General features: G+C 35.9%; 1 protein-coding gene across 1 annotated transcript in view; it reads left to right on the forward strand.

The window, feature by feature from the left end:
• The window catches only part of LOC140136410 (acid-sensing ion channel 1A-like), a 35,072-nt gene extending 21,552 nt beyond the window's left edge, over positions 1–13,520 (forward strand). Inside the window, exons 3-11 of the mRNA XM_072158135.1 lie at positions 4,405–4,602; positions 5,670–5,791; positions 6,236–6,417; positions 7,143–7,293; positions 7,497–7,553; positions 8,856–9,024; positions 10,264–10,815; positions 11,570–11,661; positions 13,385–13,520. Coding sequence (XP_072014236.1) covers positions 4,405–4,602; positions 5,670–5,791; positions 6,236–6,417; positions 7,143–7,293; positions 7,497–7,553; positions 8,856–9,024; positions 10,264–10,815; positions 11,570–11,661; positions 13,385–13,488 — 1,627 coding nt within the window. The 3' untranslated portion in view covers positions 13,489–13,520. The remainder of the gene's footprint in view (positions 1–4,404; positions 4,603–5,669; positions 5,792–6,235; positions 6,418–7,142; positions 7,294–7,496; positions 7,554–8,855; positions 9,025–10,263; positions 10,816–11,569; positions 11,662–13,384) is intronic.
• The last annotated feature ends 3,481 nt before the right edge of the window (positions 13,521–17,001 follow it).

Here is a 17,001-nt window from a genome sequence, read left to right on the forward strand (position 1 = left end):
CCTTGTACAACTATTACTATCATGACTATATATAAATCGGTTGAGAGATCTGCCTGTATTTAGATATACTATAGCAAAATTTACCAAGGATATTGGTATCAAAGAATGAGAGTCGTGTTCAGACGGTCGATAGAACTCTTGAGGATCGGCGTGCTCAAGTATATTGCGATTCCTAAATCAATCCCCGTTCCCCGCGTTTGTGTGTCCATACGATAATGTAAATGAAGCCTGGAATCCCCCGGGGGACTCCCCGAGTTTTGCAATGCACGATGTCGTCATCTTTGGAATTACAACCGGAAGCTTTAAACTGTGACCTAGATCTAGTATTGCGTCAAATTGAACCATTAACATGTTTAAATATAATAAACCACCAAGCTCATAGCCTGGCTTAAATAAGCTCAGCACTCAAGAATCTATATTGTATTGTTCACAGTTCACACGGCAGTAGCACTCGGGCATCATTCGGGGATGATCGTATAATCCCCTACAATTCTTGGGGATAAATTTCGGGGGCAAACTCCCGGGGGCAAACTTAGGGATTGGACCCTGGAATACTTGAGCGCGTTCACACGGCATATTTCCCCAAGCTTTTGCTCGAGAAGTCCTCCGTGTGGACGTGCCTAATGACTTCAAAACATTAATGTCCACTTGTCAAATTTAATTATGATGGCTACCATAATTTTCTTTGTGCCAATTTAATAACTGAGCAAGTGTGAATGCATGTATTATGATGGTGTCATGTTCAAGTACATGTTGTTTATGTTATGTTTCAAATCCATGTTCTGATATTTTGATTATAGTAAACATGGTAAATGTATTGCATAATTACATATTTTCACAAAATAAACTAAATACATGTAGGCCTAAAGTAAACATGAAGTAAGGCCAAGTAAAAATAAAAATATGTTTCTCGTCCAGGTTTTTAAAAATTAGGAGGATGAGGGCTTTTTATTTTCTATTTTTATTGGAAAACGACGCTAAATACCTGTATTTGGCACCATATTTGGGGTATTCGACATACAGATTGATATCTGAGAAAAATCAGGAGGCCCTTTTTATTTTATTGTTTTGAGAGGAAGGTCCCTCTAGTGATCACAAAACTCTTCTTAAATGATGTATTATGCATTAACAAAGCCGTAAAATAAGTCAACTTCTGAAACATCTTTTTCAACAAGTTAAAACTGAAAGTTTACAAAATAAAAAGAAATTTTCAAAATTTTCAAAAAGGAGGAGGGCGCGGACGAGAAACATGTATTTTTTTACTCAGCCTAACCTTTAAAAAAAGTTTAGGCCTACTCACTTTGTGATTATATTGAGTAAACAAAAAAAAATGTGGGAAGTGAAATTACCCCGGGGAAATTACTTCACTTGTCTGATGAACTTCACATATTTTTACATCCTCATAAAATGTGTGTATATGGGATATGACATAAAAACAATTGGAGGAAATTTGTTTCCATTGTCAGTTTATAGAATCAGTGTCATGAGTGCAACATGAACTCTGTTCAACATTTGATATTAAGTTTATCCATCTTGATTCTGATCAAAACATTTCCACTAAACCGTCATATTATGTTAAATTGGTTAGTATTCATACCAACTAGGGAATGGGTTGAAAATGGCACGGCATATTTTGATTATACTCTTTTGGACTAACATAATAATAAATAATAAATAAATTTTGGATTTATAAAGCGCCTTTCTCCAGATCTTAGAGGACTCAAAGCGCTGTAATTTCGCTGCAGTGGTGAATCATCACAATCAGATCGTATCAACTATGGAACAGGGTGGAGCTATCAACATACATTTAAATATGGGATACTTTTTGAATTGCTCAAACCTAAAATTCCCGACAGTGAAAAAATACTGTGTAATGACCATCACAGGAATTTATAAAATTATATTTAAAAATCAATCATAAATAATATAGTATATAATCATACTATATTATTACCATTTAAGCAGCCCATTCATGTGCATGTCTCATCATCACATGTGTATGAATATGTGGTGATTCTATTATTTAAAATGTTTAATATCGGTATAGGCCCTACATCATCATGATCATCCGGCTTGCTTACTGTATGATTTGATAAAATACCCAATATCTTTCACAACCATAAACAATAGAGGGAGCTATGGTAATTATAAATGTATGTTGATAGCTCCACCCACTAAATTGACGCCCTTGAATAAGGAATTCATGGCATGAAAGTAGAGAAAATTTGACATTGACCGTGATTCATGCCCATGAAATACCCATGAACATGCCCTGAATATGTCCCCGGTGTCGTCACTTAACATTGACTATGTGTACGCATGATCGTTCCCAATTTCGCGAAAAAAGGGATTATTTTTAAACTATGTTCGCGAACATTTTATGTTCGCGATGTTTAAAAAATAGGGTTGTTTTTGACGATGGTGTACTCGAAATTAAAAAATAGGGTATATTTTTGTGTATCATGATAATGTTGAAATCCCAAGAAATCTTAACATTTCTCGCTCAATTTACTCCCGGATTTCACTTTTGTGAAACTTTTTTGCTTTCAATAGATCTGCCTAATTTTTGCCTAAATATTCAGCAACACGCTCGACTCGGTTTTATTTGTTTCATGGTTTGTTTACACCGATTACGTCACTGGGGACTTATTCCATGGGACTTTTTTCATCGGCTTTATTAATGATGCGCCCGGCCTCCGGAGCCTTGACAAACTGGGTACCCACAAACCGGGCCACAAACTCTTCGAAATGGCACCTGATCATAAAAGCTCATAAAGGAATTGTTCCTTCTGAACCTTCTGAAGTTGTAGTCAGCAGGGTGAAAACCGCAAATCGCTAACTATTTGGTGACCAGCAAGCTAGAGGTTTTTCTTGAAAATATCTAAAGATGGGGCTGATATAGTGGTTTGAGTGAGGGAATTCGTGGCAAATGCTAGTGGGGATTATGCACTTTCAGTTTCCCACGCGTTTGAACGGGAATTGGATTGCGTACTTTTTCGATGTCTAGTGAGCAAATTTCTTTAATATTTTGAGAAAATGATGTCAAATTTTCTATTCTATATTGTTTGGTAATAATGTCTTTTGCCAATAGTATGTTTAAAGTTGTTATTTTGTGTTTTTGATCGCAAAGATCGGATATTTTCGTTCCCGATTCGAATTCTGAACCCTTCGCAAGGGTGCCGATTTCGGCAGAACTTTGACGATAATTTTGCCTTTTTGAAATGCATTCGATCCTTAATTTTGTTTCAACCGAGTCTTAAATTAGCAAGCACAATAAGGTTGGTACCACTTTTATATACATTGATGAAATTTTAAAGATTTTTTTCAAGTTTCTAACCGGCGCAAATCGTTAAGTGTGTATTTCCCATTGGCATCCAAAATGGCGTAAGCCAGTCCTCAATATACATAGGTACGGCGTATATAGGACTGGCAAGCGAGTCTAGGCAAATGCCAGAGTTCTCAGAAAAGACAATGAATCAGAACAAGTGTTTTTGTGTGTGTTCTTGAAATGTTAAAAAAGGGGTACTTTTGTAAAGTGTACTTGAAATGCAAAAAATAGGGGTATTTTTTAAGGCTAATTTGTACCCGTTTTCGTGTAAAATAGGGGTAAAAAATGACGAAAATGTTCTTGAAACCGCGCAAAATAGGGGGGTATTTTTGACTTGGGGAACGATCATGCGTTACGCCTTTGAATGTTAAGTGACGACACCGGGAATATGTCAAGGCTCTTACAAAAAGCACGACACAAATAAGCATGAAATTTCATGTGTGAGGGTAAAAAATCAGCCAAAACTTCCCAAATTCGCGAAAATTCATGCACGTTGCTAGCGAAAATAGGGCATGTTCATGGCATGTTCATGGCATGATCTTGGCATGTTCATGGGCATGACTCATGCCTAAATTTTTGCCTGGGTATCCATGCAGGTTAGCTATATGTGACGAGTCACAACGAAAGGTACTTCTTGTCGGTTGCTACTTGCGTCTCTTTTTCCACATTGCAAGGAGCAAAATCAATCAATATCAGACCATCATAATTGGCGGTCATTTCAAATCATCCCCAAGTCAACGAGGGTTCAGGAATGTCCTTCCATTGTTAACGGTTGGCTTATATGTGCACCTATACAAATTGCAAAGCTTTGTTGTCCACCACTTGAGCAGGGTTTATCCAAAGCAAATATCAGCTATATAATAATCCTATATTAATCCTAGCTATCCTATTATCCTATAGAGTGACCGTTATGGAATAGATTTAATATAACATTACAAAACCATTTTGAATTGATCATAAGAAAATGTAACAAAACTTAAAGCTAACATATTATATGCTATTGGGGTAGGAAAACTCTCTTCTTTTACTTCTTCTACTTAAAAAATAATAACAAATCATTGATATTTACACTGCAGTCAAACGTCATTAAGAGCAGCCTATGGTGGACTATATGAGCTTCAGAATGTCGGCTTTGATGAAATCAAGTTGTTGTTTCCTTTTGCTGGATTAGTTGACCATTCGGACACTCCATTACCTGACCAGTTTCCTGGTGGATCATCGTTGTTTGAATTCGTTAAGGAAAACGCTCACACTAAAGAAGAAACTATAAAGGCGTAAGTTATACAATTCGCTTTTGTCACCTTAAATTTGATATGACACAGTTCGTAAAATTGTGAATTACCTAATCGGGAAAATGTGATATTAGACTCACGTGGTTGCCATGGTATCTGTGACAATCAATTAGAGTCACGAGAAAATTGTGACCAGTAAACATTAGAGTCACGCGATTATACTTCTGACAGGATTGCTATTGTGTGTGTATATCATGCCATCCACTAATAACAATTTGGATAAGTTTCAACGGAAACAGGCAAAAGGGAAAAGCACAACGCATATTATGGCAAAACATGGGTTTTCCCCTGGACTGCCGATACACATTGGGTTTTTTTTATTGATGCGAGTTGGGGCAATGTGAATTTGATGTAGATAAATATGCAGATCCACTTGTGTTATCTTTAAGTTTTAAGACTAAATCCCACAAACAATCATACTTCAACCGCATTGTTCCCTTGTGGAACCAGCTGCCTCTGGAAACTAGATTATCCAATTCCATTTCTTCTTTTAAAGTCTCAATTTTATTCCAAATTTGTTCCATCTGATACCTGCACCTGGTTTTCTACTTGCCGGTGCCCAAATTGTAAGCCCATTTAAAGTCTTGCCCCTGGCATTCCATTCTTTTTTCCAAATTATTTAATTAGGTCTTTCCTAGTTGGGATGGTTTTTACGGTGAATTTACTCCTGTTAATCCTAGCCTATTCGCTGGTCTTTTAACATGTTTTTTTAAAGCTTTTTTATTTAGTTTTTTTCAATATTTTGATGTGCAATAATTTTATATGTACCGGTGATGAAGTCTAATAAATAAATAAATAAATGCATAATTCCTCGCTACGTGTGAGCAATTTGATTGGGACGCACATAGTGTAATACGCGGAGGTTATGAATGTATATCATCTAACGAGCAAATTAATTTGTGGTATAAGCGTGTATATATATAGGTATATACTTTGAATTTGTAGGCCTATATATATATAGTTTAATATTCATAATATTCATTTATCAATAAAGTGACAACTATGATTAAATGGGATTAACTCAAAGAGTTCCTTTTGCATTAATGCAGTTGCCAGTTTAACGGAGAAGATTGTACATCATCAAACTTCACAACAACTGTTACCAATTATGGAGTTTGTTACACATTCAATTCTGTCTCAGTGTGGCCAAAACAGAAAATAACAACTCCAGGTAAGTACGCATGCACAATCTCTATAACAACATGATTTGCTTTGACACACCGTGTGTAGAATAACGTTGGAATGTTGTATTAGATATTCAATTCTTCAGTATCATACAAATGTGTACCAACAAAAACATAAAATATACCACCAAAATACCTGGAGGGTTCTGTGACCATTAGATGGGCTTTCCTACCAGAACAATACAATTTTTAAAAAGACGTCCTCCTCTATTCAGGCATTATTCTATACGTTAAATAAGTAAATACAGGGCCCAATATGGGTATTTACACCAGTATTTCGGTAAAAAATAAAAAGCCTCCCCTCCTTTTTTTTAAACCCGGACGAGAAACAAGTTTTATTTTTACTCGGCCAAACAGATAATATGAGAAAATATGTGTAATGAACGATAACCTTTATTTGCGTTCTCACGATGATTTATTCTATATTACAGGTCAGCTGCAAGGACTTAGTTTAGTGTTATTAGCATCTGTAGATACACATATTCCATCACCTCGCGAATACACCGGTTTTAAGGTGCTAATTCATCCGCGAGACGAGGTGCCAGATCTTCGCAATTTTGGTGTCGAAGTAGATGTTGGAAAGCATACTTCACTGCGGGTGCAACCAAGAGAGGTAAAGCCGGGAGGTGAAGCTGTTATTTCACGATTTCTATAGATGTACTTTTTCAGCGAAAATGAAGGATTTTATTTCTTGATTTTTTTATATAGTTTTGATCACCATGATCAGGGGATAGTGCTAAATAATTGACAGCATAAAACAGTACAAAACTGTTCTCTTTTTCGCCATTTTCTCCTTTTCTGTCGTTCTCCTCTCTCCTTTATTTTTTGGGGAGGGAGAAGCGGTGCCCGGCTTCATCAGGCAACTGACCAGCTGGGCTAGTCATGTGACACTTGATGGCCCGTTCCAATGCGTGAGATAAGTTGTGTCTCAGTCACCATTTCTTTTTAGTGACGGCTGCTCTACCCTCTCACAGATTGTGAGATCAGTTTCATAATTCAGAGTACGTACAATCGCTTGTCTCGGTTCCAAACTGGATTGTGATCCTTTGTCGCGAAGGAGGAGAGGTAGGCTGGAACCAAGACAAAGGCTTGTGCGGAAGACATCTGGTTTTCATTTCATGAAACTTTAACCCTTGGTATTTAAAATAACCGTTCGTAAGTTCCGAATACCCTTTCTTTATAAAGGGTCCCTGAAGTAAATCCCTATTTCTTACGAAGGGTACCGTCATTTTAGCTGTTCTAACTGTTATAAAGTGAAAAATAAAAGAACACAATACATAATGGACAATAAGTTATTGTAAATTTGTATTTACATCTACAAACATTGACTCTTTTCAGATAACACGTTTATCCGAACCATATGGAACCTGCGTACGACTTAGCAAGCCAAAGTACTTGAAGGGAAACTACACTAAAGAGAAATGTTTTCTGGAGTGTGAGACGGATTTTATAGTTTCAAACTGCAGTTGTAGGTCATTTTACATGCCAGGTAAAGTTACTTTTCTAATGATTTCAATCTCGGGTGAATTTGCCTGTTTCCTGTCTGATACTGAGCCAGTAAGCCTCAGAAATATAGAAAACATTAAAAAATGAGAAAACAAACAAACAAACAAACAAAACAAAACATTGTGCGAACACTACTTTTGTGTTTTTGGCTTAGAAACCAAATAATTACATTTTTTATCATTTCAGGTGATGCTCCGTATTGCGACCCAAACATGCTGGTGAATTGCGTTTATAGTAACCATAGTAAGTTGTCACGTCTTTCACTGATATTGAAGGTTAATAAAATTATATAAATTATGCACATTCTACATTCCCTCTGTATGAGTATTATTTTTATCGGCCAATTATATCTCTGGTGGGAATATTTGGGCGAAAATGTTGCCGAATTAAAATGGAACGGGGCAGCAAGTGCAATCAATCTCAATGTTACAGCTCAGAGGATGACTTAGGAAGCCCCATCATGCACTGCAAACGTGTTAACACTAGAGTTTCAACTGCCACTTTACTTTTCAAATCCCATTGAATTCTGTGCAAAAGATGTTGTTTAAGAATTGTGCGTGTGTCATTATTACTTGGTCGATTTCAGAACAAAAGTGATGTATGCATAAAGGATAATTCACACCTTCTGTAGGTAACATAAAATGTGAAATCGACTAGCATTTTGAATGCGTTTTTATTGTAAATATATCAGTCCAAATTCAAATTTAACCATGCCCGTCAATGCAATGTGCGAGCAGTGGTGTCATGTTCACTCACACGGCTGTGCTAACCGCAATTCAACACAGTGGCGTGATGGGAAGTGGTTAAATCATCCTCTGGTTACAGCTGTACCTTAAGTTAAACATTTAGGCACTAACCCAAAAGGGAAAGGCAGCAAAGAGGTACTGGACTTAGAGTTCCGAACAAAGCACGAGAGAAATGATGAAACGGAAGGGAGAAATATTTTACAACTAAATTAAACAAGGAAAAAACATGAGGTAAATGTTATTTGTAATATTCAAATGATAAGTATTGTAATATGGAGATTGATGGTACTTATTTTGATGCAGTGGCGTAGATTTCTTTTTGACATTGGGGAGATGAAGTTGGAAAAATTTTCTCGAAGTATACTGAATACAGCACCTGTTGGCTCCAGAATAAGTTTATGTAACAAATGCGCGAAAAATTGTTGCCATTTTGAAGCTAAATGGTTGAAATATGATGCACAAGTAAAAAATTTCCCTTTTGTGGGCTAAAGTGGCCAAATATGAGATTAATTTGGTCAGAAACCCACATACAGCCGTCAACATTGAGGGGATGATTGTATGGACCATCCCCCCTTGCAAAATATTGGGGGGGGGGGGGTACCTCGGGATCTACGCCTATGTTTTGATGTCAATGGATAGACAGCGATACATATTACGTTGATATCAAAACAACAAGAAAAATTTTATAAAAAATTACGGAGGAGGTTGTATGCAACAACCCTCTCTTGACTGGTACAAATATTGTGTCTCTTGTAGAGGAGGATGGGTATTAATTATGAATTGTTTGGCATTTTCATAGAATACTTCAGTTCAAAGAAGAAGGATATATGTAAATGTCACGATGCCTGTGATGAATCAAGATACAGTGTGTCTATTTCGCAATCTACTTTTCCATCTGAAACGCTACCATTATTACTTCAGCTCAAGTTTGACTTTTCATATGAACAATGGGCATTTGTCGACGAATTGTAAGTAAAATCATTAAATTAGTTTGGAAATGTCAAGTGATTATAAAAGGAATAGGCTAGTCAAATTAAGAAAACTAAGGGGATAACCCACCACTAACTACAACAGAATCCATTTAATCTCCATTCATTTCAGAATAGCATATTTAAGAACACATCAAACGTCCCGGTTATGCAGGGGCGAAATTTCCAAGTTAGTCATATCTTATTAATAACCATAGTAATGTATTGCTATTATCATAAGAATTCAGAAAATGTATGGTTTGACCAGTATCCAAAATATAGTTCATGAGTTATAGGCAAAAAGGTCAAATATGGGCCCACGGGCGCGCGTTAACAATTGTAATATAGTCCAATTTTAATCCAACTGGTCTCAAATTGTTCTCTTGGCAAAAATAAATCGAAATGGTAAAGGTTGCATTGTTTTGGATGTTTTGTTACATAAGTAACGCCACAAAATAGGTCAAGGTCAACACGGTTCAATGGGATTTGATCTTCTTTGCCGTGTTACCAAACCACCTGAGATATAGCAAACTATTCTTTTTATTCAATGCTTTTGTAAGCAGAACAATATGAGACCATTTTTAATAAAATCAGAGAATTTTTTATTTTTTTTCCCCCCCCCCCCCCGTGCAGTACCAATTTTGACATTTGACCTTTCCCCTATAACTCAAGAAATGTACATTGGAGATGGGTAAACCTATACTTTTTCCGAATCCTTATCACAAGAGCAATACATGGGTATGGTTTTAGCAAGATTTTACCAAATTTGAAAATTTCACCCCTGCATAAGCGGCCATTTTGGATTTATGTAAATTCGGTACTGTTCCACTGCTGGGATTTTTGTGAACTTTTGATATGTTTTTGGGCGAGCTGATGGTAAATATGGTTTACTCAGAATAAACAACACATGAAGAATACAGTCAGTCTACTGTGAAGTACAAAGTACCGACGCGGACGCACACATTGTGCCGACGTTGAAGGTACGCATACCTGCATCAGAAACGCACACTACGCACTGTTAACGCGCTGTGTACGCGCGCGTCGTCACTTTGTACTTCAGAGTGGACAAACTGTAGTATAACGAACTTATATGATAAATGAATTACACTGTGTGGAAATACTGTCTGAAAAATATGTTTTCAGTCACGGGGAATGAACGTTTTTTGGATAATGTAAAACAGTACGGGGAGTGGGAACTTTAAAACTATTTTTTTGTCACTTGACATATTCCAATTTCAGAGCCTTCCGGGCAGCATCCAGTGTGGGAACGGTATATAATGCCGGGTTCCTCGAAATATACACATGGCTTACAGAACAAAGGAATGAAGATGGGCTAACTCTGGAAGAAGCATTTCCTGATGCTGATTTATATACACTGGTTAACGGTTTCTGGGGGGTTGTCCAACCTATTACGTACGTATTACTTGAGTACTGTATAGCATATGTCTATGAAAATGTCCGACCAGAGTTTAACGTAAAACCCGTTAATGCTTCTTACGGATCTCCAGTATACTTCATGGCAGAGGAACAAGTTAGGCAATCTTATCTACATTCTGGCTTTTACAAAACAACTTTTGCGACCAGTCTCTCTGATACTTTCCAATCCTACAAACCGGAGAATATGACACTTGACGCGTTTGGTGATGCGATATATGAAGACTACAAATTAGACGAAGGATTTCAGTTTATTTTGTCATGTTTCTATCCGAAGCTGTACGCATTTTATATGGAAGTTGGACAAAGTGTGATTCAGACGACCAATATGTATGATTTAACAACAAAATCCATGAGGTAAATATATTTTACAGAAGTCTTTCTCTAAACGAGTATTGAAATACACCTAATTCAATTTTAGTACATTGTAGTTTTTTATGATTTTAGAGTTATAAAAAAATTACAAAAAAAAAATGGTACATTGATTATTTACCTTAAGATCTCACACCACCAAATTAGAGTCCCATAGAGATATGTGCTAAATTTGCCTTAAGAAAACGTCATTTTTTCTTCACAGGAGCGACTCAGTTTTAAGCGACAGCTATGATAGTTGAAATCAGCCCTGCCTGCTCCCTCTGGCTGGGAAAAATATAGATTGACCGTCATTATTTTTTACGACTGGCCCTCGAAGTCTACGATGTCCGAGAATTGCATATTTTACAGGCAAAATCATGCCAGTGTTTCTGTAAAGAAAAGGCTGCTTAAAATCAGTAAAAGTTATTCGATCTCTCCCATCTGTGGTACACTTGCAGTATTTAAAAATACTAATCATGACCAATCCAAATTTTGCCAAAATTATGCAAATTTCTGCTCATTTAAATTGCATGTATGGTTTTTTCTGAGAAGTAAAATTAAGGGCGCACAACCATATAATTTTATTTGGTGGTGTGAAATCTTAATGGATTTGAATTGAAGACAAATGTTAGAGACGAATGACTATCGAATCTTTTACATTACAGTTAAATATTGTGTATTATTATACCAGCAAATCTTATAAAAAGCAGTTCTTAACAGGTTTTAAAGTAGTTGCTTCTACTTTATACGTTATCAGATCCAATATGGCTATGGCGGAGATTTACTTTGGAAGCATGGAGGTTGAGAGTATCACAGAGCAGAAAGACTACGAGCTATTCCAATTTATTTGTAAGTATCCTATTAGGCTATTATATAATATAAATTCAATCAAGCCTTTTATATCAATATACAGGGTGAGTCAAAAGGTGCAATAAAGAAAAGAATCCATTTTATTAAGAACCGAGTTGAACATTTTAGGTTTTATAACATTTTATATATGATATATCCATCAGTGACCTTGTGTGGAAAAATCGAGGGATTAGAAATTACCGCTTATGGGACATTTTACAGCGATACCCAATTTAAATATTTGTCCAAGAGACATCTAAAATTTGGATGTCAGCCCACTCTGCGTAAGGTAGATTTAGAACAATTGCCATTTTCTTAACCTCATTGGCATGTCATTGAAATAAAATGGAGCACCCAACGTGTTATTGCTCTTGGTCTTGTTTTAGGAGAAGAAACATTATTTGATGTTATTTTCATTTCACCTTTACTTTAAAGATGTCAAAAACATACAAATTTGTAGGCTTTTTTTTTTCAAATGTCAAAATGAAATGCGCGCAAATTTACGTGTAGTGAATTACAAAACATCCAGTAAGTTGGACATACTGGAATTTTAAAAAAAAACTGGAGTTGGAGTTAAATGAGGTATGAAGGACTTATAAGTAATGTTTGAAAGTTTATTTGAATAGAAAAAAAATAACGCAAACAGCAACCTTATTTAAGTTACCTTATTTAAGTTAAAGTCAGTTTCCGAGCTGGTGCCTTTACCGGGCATTGTGTGCTCTCATTCAAAATATATGGTACCTCGTGCACAAATAACGAAATTGGGTATCGCAGCAAAAGGACTCATAGCAATTAAACGGTAGTCGCGATTCACTGTATATTTTCACAGAAGGTGATTATGGAGTGTGGCATTTATAGAATCTTTCTATAGTGGAAAAGTTTGACTTGGTTCTTACATAAATATTGATTCTTTGCTCTATTGCACTTTTTTGTTCGATTTTTGGATCGATCTTCGATGTTTGTTATTAATGAAATATCTATTACTAATTAATCAGAACTACTGGCTAATGTGTATTGTTAATGCCATTTCATGAAAAGATTCATACGTAACAATAATAAATCATATAAATAAAAAGGATCGACCAAGCATCGATTTTCGATAGAAAGATCTAACAAATTTGGTTTATTGCCTAGCATCATTTCTAATTTTGGTTATTTTCAATTTTCCCTTACCATGTCGTTTTCCCCCTTTGTGACCTGCTTGGCCTACCATATCTTTTTTGTGCCTTTCCCCAGTCTTTTGTCCCATTTGGCTCTCCATACTTTGCCTGCTGTTATGGTTTTTCACACCTCTCTTAACCCACTCTAGGCTCTACTGTTATTTAGATTTCTTTTATTTTCTGCTGCTTAATCAATGTTTTAGTCAATGCAGCTTTTTATCTTCTTCTTTTTATGATCAGAGCTGGTCTCCACTATATTGAGAGCAGGTCTCATTTTTTACTCCTTGAAAAAGAAAAGTTTTGTCTTTTCGAAACGTCGGGTTTTAACTCTGTTTATATACTTTGTGTTACTCCCCCATTGGATGTTGTGTCATATTTTCCCTGTTTTTAATTTTAATTAAAGTAATAAAGTAAAGTTATTGAAAATGTCTTCTGATGGTAAAAATATAATTATTACTTAATATCTAGCGGACTTGTTTAATTAAATGTTTTTATTTAAGTGTTGAATTGAAATAATATTAACACAAATGATGACATTTTCTTAAATGTTGCTTCTTTTCTAGGTGATTGGGGTGGTGCTCTCGGTCTCTTCTTTGGTGCCAGTCTGATTTCCTTCATCGAAACCATTGATTTCTTTTGTCGTGATTACTCTCGCAAGAAAAAATGAACTTCAACGGCTCATCGCATGGCATTGACTGGGTCTAAAGTCTTTTCACTAATTCATTTTTATTTTGTTCACATAACCGTTATGAAAAATATCATCAATCTGATAAGCGGTATGAAAAATATCATCAATCAAGTTGTCCTATAGACATCGAATTATTGCAATTACAATACATAGACTTTAAAAACGATATTTCTCGCTTGTATATTTACAAGCATATTCTAATTTCAGCTTGTGTTAATTTTACTTTTTAATATGTTATATACTAGTATCATCTCGTTTAGACGGATGTAGGTTGTGGTGGGGTTGAGTTAAAATATTGTTTAGGTTATCATGCGTCAAAATGAATCATATAGAAAGCTTTCGATTTGGAATTCACTAAAACTCCACAGATCCTGCTGAATCTTATTCAAGTTAATCGTTGTAAGCACAGCAAGTATATTTTTATAAAGCCTTTTTAGAGTGTATTATTTAAAGGTGCCCAATAATGTGTGCCAAAAATTACTTTCCTCACCCTTTTGATATGCCAATGATGCCAAATATTGCTTGCCCTCCCTCCCCTTTTTGGTTAGCCCAAAGAGTATTTCCCCCTCCCGTATTAAAGTTCAATTCGGGGGCACTCCTACGTGACATGAGGCGTATAATTATGTAGGGCTGTCAAGATACCCCTTTTCAGCATCGCTGTCCCCTCGCCTCATATCGATCAGATATTGGCAATCGCGTTACCGATAACCGACGGAAATTATGTCACAAAAAGAAAAAAAAGTTGTGATAACCTTATTTGATACGGGCACTACTGTGAATGTGTCTACACCTATATTCGTTTCATATTAAAGTGCTCACCCCCCCCTCCTCCTTAGGGGCTGTGCAATAATTAGTTGATGGAATGATTAGTATCTTTGAAAACATAGTGCAGTTATTCTGCACAGCAAACATGATTCGACCTTTGCAGTACTTAAACCAGGTTAACAGGTAATTACTCCAGCAAAATCAATCGATAAAGTCTAGCCCATCCTCCACATTGAATGGTGGACTGTACTTATGCCCAAATGGCACTTGCCAATCAATAATCACCAATTTGAAATCCCCTGGTTCGCTCCACTGACCAAAGTTATGGACAGATTATAGGAGTTGTTTTTGCTGTTATTTGTCACTTACATATCAGGGAGGTACGAACATCTGCAGATGCCCCGCCTACTCAGTTTTTAGCCTACATGTAATATATACATTTTTCTTGATTGACATCAAGTACAAAAAATATCCGTCAAGTGGTTTAGCTTTAATGCCCTTCGGAAGAGAGCGGTCCACAAGTGAGTGATAGTGATAAAAGTTGCATTCGATTTACACAGGAAATTTTGCAAGCTATGCGTGCCCTTCCTTACTAAATCACCAAAGTGCGAATATTTCCAAACATCTAAATTAGCTAAAAATTTAGGACATGTTACAAAACTATATTTTCTAGAATTTCATAGAGTACAAAACATATTTGACACAGTGACGTTAACTAGGCAATGCCCTATACCTATAACATACACTGTTTGTAGAGGTCAAGCGTCAATGGTGAGAGCACTGTGTATTGTGTATAGGAAAATAAACAGTAACTGCAGTATGAGCGCGGTATTGTATTCAATCAATGACTGCTGCAGACATACACAGGTTAGCGTAACCTGCATGTAGTGCAGGGCGATATTGTATTCATCTATTGCTATGGTAATCAATCCTGTTACATCATCACTTCTATGGCGAATATATATATATATATATATAACACAAGCAGTACAAAAGACCTCTTGGGGTTCTTTATCCATCTGTTTAGTAACTCCATGGTAAATCCTTCATTCCGGTTGGACAAATCCGACTTTAAAGTGTGTCGTAATTTCCTCAAATAGTTTTCCCAAACCAAATAAATTTTCTGTAATTGTCACAAATTCTAAATCGTTCGAGTTATAAACTTTATATCTACTATATATATATCTACTTTATTGCTTTTGATGTGTTTAAGGGGCTCTCATTTTCTTCGGAAAGGGGGGTCCCAAATTTTAAAACAAAGTTGGCGTCAATAAAATTGGCTCCACTATGTCGGCAACAACAATTTTATGACCCACCAACAATTTTATTACACCCCCACCACCACCACCACCGATACACCTTACCACCTAAACAGGCTAAAATTGTATTGAAATCAATCTTTTTAAAATAAACACACTACTGTGGTCATCTTGCGACTCCAAGAAAAAATTGTATGACCCCCCAGTATATTTGGGACCCTCCTTCCGAAGAAAATGATAGCCCCTTATACAATCACCTGGCAGTAGCGTGTTTATTTTTCAAAACATTTTCATTTGTAATCAACATTGCAAGAAATAGTAGCAGTGTGTTGAGAACAACTTTAAATAAATTAATCGTAAGATAATTTAAAATAGTATTGTCTCTTACAATGACTCTTGTATTTTGATGTGGACTAATTTTCCTTGCAATCAGTCATTGGGTCACATTCGCTCATGGCGCGAATTAGCCCATATTTCCTTTGCATGTAGGAAAATCGAGTTGGAAATCGTACCCGGGTCCTCCCAGTCGTGAAGCACGGTGTAGAACCACTAAAACATCTAACTTTCTGCTGTAAGACGTGTGATATTAATTCTTGATATTGTCGATATAGCGAATGTTCGATGTCATTCAAATATAAGTCCCACAACTAAAGTAGCAGTCGATCAATCATCACTCAATAAGTATTCAAATAAATAAATCGATAAAAACAAACAAACTAACAAACAAACAATAAGACATAAAATAAATATTAAATAAATAAATAAATAAATAAATAAATAAATAAATAAATAAATAAATAAATAAATAAATAAATAAATAAATAAATAATAAATAATAAATAAATACACTTGTACATAACAAATCTACATTCTTTTGTTTGCCTTTGCCGAATTAGCGTTAATTACACGGTAAGCTTAAAACGCCATTGAAAACGTCAAAATGCAGTCACATTAGTAAATCATCAAAACGACTGGTAACGTAGGTATGCCGAAAAGATCTGTATCAACAATACAAGTTCCCAAAGATTTGCCAAACAAACCCGAGTCTTCCAAAATAAATATACATTCGCACTTGGTGTCCTGGTCATTACTGGGCGCTGTGATTTGGAGTAGATCGTGTCTACCTCTCTCCATGTACCAGTACTTTAGTTTGCCCATTACAGAATCCTTAACAAAAATTATGTGCGATTTTGTTTTTTCATTCCCAACGCACTTACCTTGGCTATTGCTAAAAACAAAACTATTTTGGTTATAGAATGACAGAATTTGTCCCCAGATCATGCGATTTTGATACGTTGAGGTGGTATTATATAGGTTTACGCGTTGTAATCAATTTCCGGAATAATAACTTCAAGGGCAAGGGCAAGGGCAAAGAATACTGACCTAGATGTGCCCAAGCGGTGTGCGCATGAACAGTTTTTGATTAACCATTCAAATATCTGACTTGCTAAATGCATTGTGGGTGATA

The sequence above is a fragment of the Amphiura filiformis genome, chromosome 16 (genome assembly GCF_039555335.1).
Source record: "Amphiura filiformis chromosome 16, Afil_fr2py, whole genome shotgun sequence".
Lineage (NCBI taxonomy): Eukaryota > Metazoa > Echinodermata > Ophiuroidea > Amphilepidida > Amphiuridae > Amphiura > Amphiura filiformis.